General features: G+C 60.2%; 1 protein-coding gene across 2 annotated transcripts; it reads left to right on the forward strand.

Annotated features, from left to right (window-relative positions):
• The first annotated feature begins 3,360 nt into the window (after positions 1–3,360).
• Positions 3,361–6,670, forward strand: C19H20orf204 (chromosome 19 C20orf204 homolog). Of its 2 annotated transcripts, XM_088064628.1 has the most exons (5): positions 3,361–3,710; positions 3,803–3,937; positions 4,133–4,195; positions 4,299–4,451; positions 5,276–6,670. In XM_088064628.1, exons 1-5 carry the CDS (start codon positions 3,552–3,554, stop codon positions 5,432–5,434), a joined length of 669 nt encoding a protein of 222 aa, XP_087920754.1. In that variant the 5' UTR covers positions 3,361–3,551; the 3' UTR covers positions 5,435–6,670. The 2 variants fall into 2 exon arrangements, with proteins under 2 accessions (XP_087920754.1, XP_087920755.1); XM_088064629.1 differs by lacking the exon at positions 4,133–4,195.
• The last annotated feature ends 2,139 nt before the right edge of the window (positions 6,671–8,809 follow it).

Consider the following 8,809-nt stretch of genomic DNA (forward strand, 5'->3'; position numbering starts at 1 on the left):
GGGGATTATTTTTTCTTACTTAAAAGGGATGGTCAATCTTAGAGCCTTTTAATGTTTGTAGATATCTTGGTGGTTTTTAAATGGATTATGGCACCCACGAATTTTAGCTATATATAGAGCTCAATAAAGAAGTTATATGGGTCCTGTCCCGGTGGAATGCTGCAGTGTGCTGTGGGTCCCACTTCCTGGGGAGGAACATTCTCAGCAAGCCGAGCAGAGCTGGATTATTCACCATTTGTTCTATTTCTTACTCAATCACCCACATTCAGCTCCTCAGCGGAGCCTTGTTGCTGTCAGTTCAGTTTTTCCCAAAATTGATACGAATTGAGTCAGGGCCTGGATTGGGGGTGAGGTACAAAATGCAGAGGGGAAGGAGCAGAGGGCTTTGGTTGGAAGCACAAGGACACTCCTCCTGTTGATATTTTGGGGGTCTCACCCTCGACGGTCACTTTTGCCATGGGTTGGTGCCGTTGTCAGTGTTCACCCACTGCCCTCTGTGTATCCAGAGTGAAACAATCGCCCCACACCAACAGAAATCGAAACCGCGGGGGTTTGCAGCGCAGCGTGCAGCTCCGGGACAGGGACACGCGTGGCTTGGGATCCCCGGCTGGCTGCGAGCAGGGGGCACTGCCCTGCCTGTCCCTCCGGGGCAGGAGGACGCTCTGCCACCCCCGCAGCCCCGGCACGACGCGCTCCCCTCTGCGCTCCCCCGGGGGCCGGGGGGGCCGGGGCGGCCTCCCCCGCGGGGCCGGGGCTGGGCCGGGCGCGGTGCCGTGTCCCGTCCCCTCCCACCGTGGAGCCAAGTTCAAACCGCGGGCCCCGGCGCAGCGGGACGGGGCCGGACCGGGCTCCCCGGGACCGCCGCAGGGGCCGCGCCCGCGGGGCTCCATGGTGAGTGCGCCGGGACACCCCCTTCTCCCCGGGACACCCCTCCTCTTCTCCGGGACACCCTTCCCTGGAACCCACTGATAGACCGGAGCCCGCCGCACTGCGGGATGGGGTCGGCTCGGCCGGAGTGGGACCTATTGGGAGGTGACTGGTTCTGGAATGAGGCTTGGAGCGACCGGGAGAGGGGCCGGTCCGTCCGGGAAGAGGCTCGGACTGGTCGGGATGGGGCCGGACCACTTGGGAAAGGGCTCGGAGCAGTTGGAATGGGGCTGGGCTGGGTCCAAATGGGACTTGGGTCCTTAGAAGGGTCGCGATGGGACAGAGCTGGCAGTCGGTGAGGAGGAGGATCTTGTTTGGCTGGGGAAGCTGGTCCAGCTGAGGCTTAGACCTCACTGAGATGGGGCTTGAATGTGGCTGGTCCTGAGGGTCTGTCTCTGCCTTGGGGCTCTGGGTGGTGACAGGGTCCCTTTGGGTAGGAGGGAGTCAGGGACAGGGTCCGTCTGGCTGGAAGGACCTGGTGACTCCGGTGGGGCTCCCAGGCTGATGGCAGGAATTGCCCCTTGCTGGCTGGGACTGGCAGGAATGCCAGCAGGAGCTGGTCTATCAACAATGGTGATTCCCCTTATCTCCCCGTATTTGCTGGAGGATTAGAGGGAGGATGAGATTAGCTGTGCCTGTCCTGCATCTGCACAGAAGAAGGCTGCTCCTTCACTGCCAGCTGTCCCCTAGGAAGGGATGTGCCACCAGCCTGTAGCTTATTGCTGTGGGATGGGGGCAAAGGCAGAATGAATAACCCTAAATCAGCTGCTGAACTTGTTCTCCATCCTGAAGGGGTAGAAGTCAGGAGCAGGATTTGCTCAGTCTCCCTGCATCCTTCTCTTGCCACTGCTGCTTCCCTGCTTTCCATGGTGGGGGGAAGCACCTACAGCACCTGCCGACCTCCTGCCCTGGCTGTTTCCTGGACTACTCTGCAATTCCTTCCAGGCTGAGCACTGAGCCCAGGCTTGGCTGTCTTGGAATGCTGGAAATGGTGTGCTTTCTCCTGAAACTGGGTCCAAATTGTTTAACAAACCACTTCAGGGAAGTCATTCCCATTTTCATGATAAAATTACAGTGCTTTGCCTTCCTGGCAGAGGAGATTTCTGGAGAGTAACCCTTAGACTTTGGTCAGGGTGTCCTCATGGAAGCAGTGCTCTCCTTTGATGTCCCTGGGGATTATACCCTGGGCTCTCTGCTCAATCACCTCTGGGGCAAGATCTCTCAGTGGTTTGCAGGGAGCAAAGCCAGCAGCACAAGGAGGCTCTTCCCTGCCCTTCCCAGCTCCCAGATAGAGCTCAGCACAGCTCTACTGGGAGGTGGGTGGTGATTAGGGATGCTGAGGAGCCCGGTGGGATTTCTGCTGGTTATACCTGGATTTGCTCCTCTCTTTGCATGTGCCTGTGCTCCGAGGTCACAGTTGTGTCTGTGTGTTCCCAGAACTGTGCTGGCTGAATTTTGCCTCGTTAAGTCTCCATCACTCCCATTGAGCTGCAAGAGGGTAGGAAAAGGTTTCCTCTCCCTCTTGGAGCCAGGTCCAGCTCAGGATTGAGTAGGGAGCACAGAGCAGGTGTGGATTTTACAAACCCCCCAGGTTCTCACCAAAGAGGACAGATGGAGCCTGGGCTTGGAATTCAGTGAGGGAAATTCTTCCTTCTGGCTTCTTGGAGCAGAGGAGCAAGTGCAGAGGTGCTGGGGAAGGCAGTGACCCCTGACCTGAGGTGGGGAGCAGCAGGCACAGGCTGCAGGGAGAGCTGCGGCCCCTTCCCCCTCACTCCTGCTTTGGCTGCGGCGCAGGGGTTGCATAGTTGGAAGGAGCTGAGCTGCTTTCTGCCTGCCCAGACCTGACACCTGCAGCACAAGGGTTGTTTGGGAGGGGGTTGTGTTTGGGGGGGACTTTTCCTGAAAATGTAAAATGATAGAAATACCAGAATGGGGCCCCAGGGCTGTGCCATCGCTCAGCAATGCAGAGATGTGTTGAGTTGTTGGGCTCCTTTCCTGGCACAAATTTTGAGCTCCCCATCCTTTCTCTGCTGCTCAAATATCCCCAGTCCTGGTCACTTGAGCTTGTGCTGGCTTTTCTTCAAAGCCATGGGATTCATCCCTGCCTTGGAGGGTCCATCCACCCCCTCCCTGTGCCCCTCTGCCAGCTCAGGTGTCAGCACTTGGGGTTCCCCGCCCTGCAGGGGCCAGCACAGGCTGTTGGGAAGGTTTGGAGCCAGCAGGCTCAGCAGCAGCTGGGATGTGCTGGTGAGAGCAGATGCTTGTGCTGCTTCTGTCTGGCTTGTGGTGAGGGTCCCTGAGCCTGAGCTGCAGGGAAACTGGAAAAATGCTGTATTAGTTCAATTCGTGCAGCAGAGGTGTGGTTGTATCCTTTGGAGAGTGTTTGGGTCCATTTGGGCTGAGGTGTGGATGTTGCTGGTGGGGACCAGGCAGCTCCTGCCTCCAGCTCCTCTCCAAGGAGCCCAGCACCTCCCCTTGGGTCATGGCACTTGAGGTTCTCTGGCCTTGAAATGACTCAAGTGGGGATCTAGTGGAACCATGTTGGGGCAGAGAGCTCAGGGTTGAGCCCTGTAGACTGACACGGGTCCCTGGCATAGCTCTGTGCCAAGAACCCACCTGCTGGCATGAGAGAGAGCTCTGTGTGTGCCGTGAGCAGCGCTGCTGGGCTGAAAGCTGGAGCAGTTTCCCAAGGGCTTTGCTCCAAGGAGAGATGGCTCATCTGGGAGGATGTTCTTTGGGAGAGGAGACAATTGAGGCTCCTCCATCACATGTTGCATCTTCAGGTACTGGTCCAATGGAGCTTGTGACTAGGGGTTGAAGGCAGAGCCCAGAACATTCCTTGATCCCCAGCTGACTCTGAGCCCTTCCCTGGCAGATTTTCCACCGGGTGCTCTCCTGTGCTGTTCTGCTGCTCCTGCTTGTGGCTGTGCTGAGCAGAGGCAGGAGGTGCAGCATCGCCAAAATCCTCCGGCAGTACCGCGCCGTCATCTTCCATGAGATCCAGAACCTGGTGAGCCAAGACAGGCGGGCCCAGCCCTGGCTCTGGGAACGCTGCTGGGCTGGATGCAGCCCTGCAGTGGGATGTGGGGAGGGAATATGGAGTCAGCAGTGTTGGGGAGGGGTTGTGTTTCAATGGGGGATCCTCGCTCCAAGTGGGAAGCATGGATCCTGCGAGGTGCTGGATCTTCTTGCTTTATTTCTCCAGAGAAACCTGACTGGGTCGGTGTACAGGAGTGGGAGGGCTGGGCCTGCCTGTCGTTGGGACAAGGTGAGCGTGGAGGGACCCAGGGCTGGGGCATCGCTTGGCCTGAGCCCCCAGGGAGCCACAGAGCCTCCCTCCCTGCCCGGGGCCCTGTGCTTCTCCTCTGCAGGACCAGAAGATCCTGCTGTCCATCTACAACATCAGCATGTCCCTGCCGGAGGTGGGGGCTGGCACCCTGCAGGGCGCTGAGGAGCTGGCGGTCTGGAGGGTGGCCAGGAACACCAACTTCGTGTTCCAGGAGAACTGCAGGAAAATCAGCAAGGTAGGAAGCCCTCTACTTCCCAGCCACATCAGTGGCTCCCAGGGCTGTGGGCAGACCTTACCTTGTTTTGTGCTCTCCTGGCTGCCTGTGAGGAGTCTCTGGGCTCTGCCTGCTTGATTCTGGGAGCTGGGGAATGCTGATTGCGCATCCATCCCTGGGAGCTTCAGAATAACCAAGGGAGGGAAGTTCAGTTGTGGCAGTGTGGGCCAAGCTGGTGGGGTTTTACCACTGGCTCCCAAGTGGGTTTTTACGCAAGTACCATGATGCCATGGCTGAGGGGAGCACAGGGCCTTGTCCTGGTGGGATGCTCGCCCTGTGGGTGCATTTCCCCTGTCCTGCTCTTGCTCATAGGCAAGAATTGGGATTTCTCCCCTAAGGGGTGGTCTGGGTTCCTCTGGCATCTCCATGGCTCTGCTGGGGAAACCCCATCCAGGAGAATACCAGCAGGGAGCACCAGCAGGGAAACCAAGGGCAGCAGAGTGCCAGCTCCCAGCTCTGCCTGAGCCTGATACATTGCTGGGACTGTCCTTGCTGCCACTGCTGAGGACATGGGCTGGGGACAACCCTGCCTGGGGTCTGCTGGTGTGGGATGGAGCTGCTGCTGCTCTGGAGATCTGACCTGGTGTCCGTGGGTGTGCTGTGGGGTGCACACCCTCAGCTCAGACAGGGACAGCCACCTCTGGGGACCTGAGACATGCCATGGCCATAGGCAGTTTGGCCTCCTCAGCCATGCAGAGCCTGTGTGTGGTGGCTTTTGTCCCCTGACTAATGTCTGTGATGTGCGGGGGGGATTTCTGCTCCCTCCCTCGGCGCACGGACCGCAGAGCCCAGCGCGCACCGTCCCGGCACAGCCCCGGCCAGGGGCAGCCGGCCGCAGGAGGAAGCAGCTGCGGGAGATCGGCAGGAAGGTGGAGAGGCTGGCGACCTGCTGGGAGAAGCTCAATGCCCTGCACGCACCTCGCCAAGCGCCCTGGGACTCGTAGGGACGCCCTCGCCGCACGCCGGGGGGATGTGCTGCTCCAGCGGCTGCCAGGGGCTTCCCTGGGAACCCGGGACAAGCTCAGCCTTGAGGGCAGAGGGGTTCAGCCCAAGCTGAATTCATCCTCCTGCTCCAAGAGGTGCCCAGGGACCGGACCCACGTGGCTGGGGCTGGCAGGTCGGTTTGCTGTGGGATGGCTGTGGCAGTAACCTGGAACAGCAGAAACACTGGGAAGAAGGGAAAGAACCAAAAATAGAAGGTCAGGTGTGGATTCTTAGTTGCTCCTGGTCCTGCAGCACCTGCTGCTCTCTTGAGGACAATGGGTGTGTTTGGGGGCAGGAAGAGGACATGTGGGGCCGTGGTTCCAGGGGCTCTGCTGGAAGTGAGGCCACAGTGCATCTGCAAGGCTCTGAGGTTGTTAGGGCTGTGGGTGGGGATGGGTGTCCCTGAGGCACTGCTGGGGTATGCAGAGCAGCCGGGCACCCACAGTGGACAGGGGAGTAAAGGTGAATCACTGGGCATCTGGGGCAGCCTGGGGAGTTCTGATATCCAAAAATCCCAGGCAGGTGTGGGTGCTTGAGGCCAAGGCTCAGCCTCGGTGACAGGCAGCACTGTGGGTGGGAATGCTGGGGTGTGGGGAGAGAAGTGAAGGGCATCCTCCCTTGTCACTGTGCTCTGCCAGCACCCTGTCTGTGTCCTCCACTGCTCTGTTGGGTGGCAAACAGCCTCTGAGAAGCCAGAAATAAGACCTCTCCTTCCCTGGAAGTGCTCTGGGTGCTTTATCTGGTGATCCAGGGACTCCTGTGCTGTGGATGGAGCTGGCACAGTGCAGGGTCTGGCCGTGGTGCTGGGCCCGTGGAAGCCCAGGCAGAAGCTCACAGCAGTGGAGGGCACAGTGGCATCCTGCCTCTGCTCACTCTGTCTGCATCCCTGGTGTGTGGGCGATGGAAACCAGGAGCTGCTTTTTTGGAAGGACATTTCCCCTGGAGCAACTGCCAGGAGGGCCTGCAGTGTGTCCCTGCCTCAGTTTCCCCATCCCACCTCCCTGGATGCTGTCCCAGGCCTGGGCGGGGATGGCTGCGGAGGACACGAGATGGCAGCAGCGGGCTGTGCGTGCTGAGCGGAGCCGGGCACTGCCCACGCCGTGTTCCCATGGCCACGCCAGCATCGCCGGCCCTCCTTCCCACCGAGCCTCGGCCACCGACCCCGGTCCGGGCAGGGCTGTGGCCAGGAGGGCGATGAGCGCTGTCAGTCAGTGGGATACCCCCCATGCCCTGGAGGAGGTGGGGGGCGGCTTTCCCTGGGGGTTTCTGGGGGTTCAGACTGGGAAGGGGGGATTTGGGGAGGGGACGGCAAGGGATGCTCAGGGGTCCTTGCCCACCCTCAGCCTCTGGGTATTGGGCTGGGAGGATCTGGAAGAGCTTCATAACCGGGGGTGGGTGGGAGAGAGCCCCCCTGGCATGGGCACATCAGAGTCCCCGGGCTGCAGCAGGGTGCAGGCAGAACCGGTTGGTTTGATGGGGTGGGACAGGGACCCTGGATTGGGGGTCAGAGCAGGGGGTGCAGCCTGGGAATGCTGCTCTTGTGGGTGCCCTGGAAATGCTGTCTGCCTGGCACGGGGCAAGCTGGCACCAGGGGCCATCCAGGGAGCCACAGCCCAGCACAAGCCAATGCCAGAGGCCTCCCGGTGCCATGCTCCTCCCCGGCTGGCCCCATAATGCCTGGGCTCCTTCCTCTCAGCTCCATCCTCCTCCTCGGCAGAGAGCACTGCCCTTTCTGCTGCTCCCACACGAGGTTTTGCACTGGTTTAGTTCCTAGGTTTTTTTTCTTATTCCTCCTCCCTTATCCCAACCACCGTCCCTCCACAAACCACTGGCATCCCAAAATAGCCTTATTGACACTTGATTTCCCATGGGTGAGGCTGGGGGCCACGGTAGGACCTGATAGCTCATGCACCAACAGGATCAGGACAGTGGCTGGGGACAGGGTGACTCACAGCCTTTTTCTTTATCAAGGCTGGAGCAAAGTCCCCCCTTCCAGTGACCCGTCAGCACCTTCCCAGATAAACCAGAGCAAAAACCACCTCCCTTTACTGCCCTTCCCTCACAGGCAGCTGCTGCCGAGCCGGGAACCTGCTGTGGCAGTGGGAATGAGTGCATGGAAAGGAAGGAAAGAGTGAAGGAAGAAGCAACAGGGAGGGAGGGGGAAAAACGAGGTCGAAGTGGTGGTGGAATCACAGCAAAAACAGCCGGAAAAAGGAAACAGGCCCTGAAAAGTCAAATAAAAATAGCAGCGAGGCGAACCCAAGTGTGCAGCACATGGGAGTGAGCGCATTTCCTTCGAGGGCAGCACCGCACGCTCCCGGCTGCTCTGGGGGGGCCGCTCTGATGTGGCTCCAGCTGCTGCCAAGGCCCCCCCAGTCCTCCCGTACTGTGCCAGGCACTTGGCAGCAGCTCAGCGCCCAGCCAGCCCCTGCCTCCCCCGGGATCCCTGAGTGCCCTTGTGCACCCTCCGTCCTGGGGCCGCAGGGATGCGGCAAAGGCTGCACACGGGTGTTGGAGGTGAGGGGACGCAGGGGCTGGGGGCTCCTGGCCGTGCCCACACCCCTGCCTTGTGCCCCGTGCCGCCGGCGTCGCTCTGCCAGATGCATCCGAGCACTGTGCGAGCAGCACAATCTCGGCTTCCTCCCCTCCCCGCTTGTTTTGCAATCACAGCAGGGCCCCGCTGGGAGATGGGGGTTGGTGGAGGGGCTGCGGGGACAGGGGTAGGGGCGAGGATGGGGGCTGGTGCTCTTTGCCAGGACTGGGGGGCTGCATCCCAACGCAGCTCGGGGCTGAGCCCAGAGGCAGCAGCAGAACCCAGCGTGCGGGCACTGCTATGGGGTACCGTGCCTGGGGCCCGTGCAGGGGTGCAATGCCCAGGTGCTGTGGGTCTGCACCGAGGTACCGTGCCCAGGAACTGTGTGTGGGGAGCTTGGCCAGGGGTTCACGCTGGGGGGCCATGCTGGGGGACAGGGGCTCTTGTGCTCCCACAGGGGCACATTTCAGCCCTCCTCACCAGCACTGTCCCACTGAAATTCAGCTGTCCCGGAGCCATCACCATCTTGGGGTGCCAGCAGCCCCTCTTGGCTCTGGGGTACCCTCTGCCGTGGGGCTGGGGGCCCGAATCCCGGGCAGCCCTGGCATATGCAGGCTGTGTCTGATGGAGCAGAGCAACGTTTTCTTCTCTCCCATCGCCCCGCAGCTTCGTGAAGCTGCTGAAAGCCCAGATTTACAGTGTGATAAATGCTGGAGGCTCTGCAAAATATCTGACTGCTCCATCCTTTGGAGAGCAACTGGTTTGGAGAAGCGGGGAGCTCTGGGCAGCACACCCAGAGGCA

This window comes from Pseudopodoces humilis, chromosome 19 (genome assembly GCF_049639895.1).
Source record: "Pseudopodoces humilis isolate 2021_Gansu_Grassland_sample_001 chromosome 19, ASM4963989v1, whole genome shotgun sequence".
Taxonomy (NCBI): Eukaryota; Metazoa; Chordata; class Aves; order Passeriformes; family Paridae; genus Pseudopodoces; species Pseudopodoces humilis.

Bases quoted from the DNA above. Each gene is read 5' to 3' on its own strand.
- C19H20orf204 (XM_088064628.1), top strand. From the start codon at position 3,552: ATGAGAGAGAGCTCTGTGTGTGCCGTGAGCAGCGCTGCTGGGCTGAAA. The intron at 3,938-4,132 runs GTGAGCCAAGAC...TTATTTCTCCAG, and splicing joins TCCATGAGATCCAGAACCTG to AGAAACCTGACTGGGTCGGT. The intron at 4,452-5,275 runs GTAGGAAGCCCT...CACGGACCGCAG, and splicing joins ACTGCAGGAAAATCAGCAAG to AGCCCAGCGCGCACCGTCCC.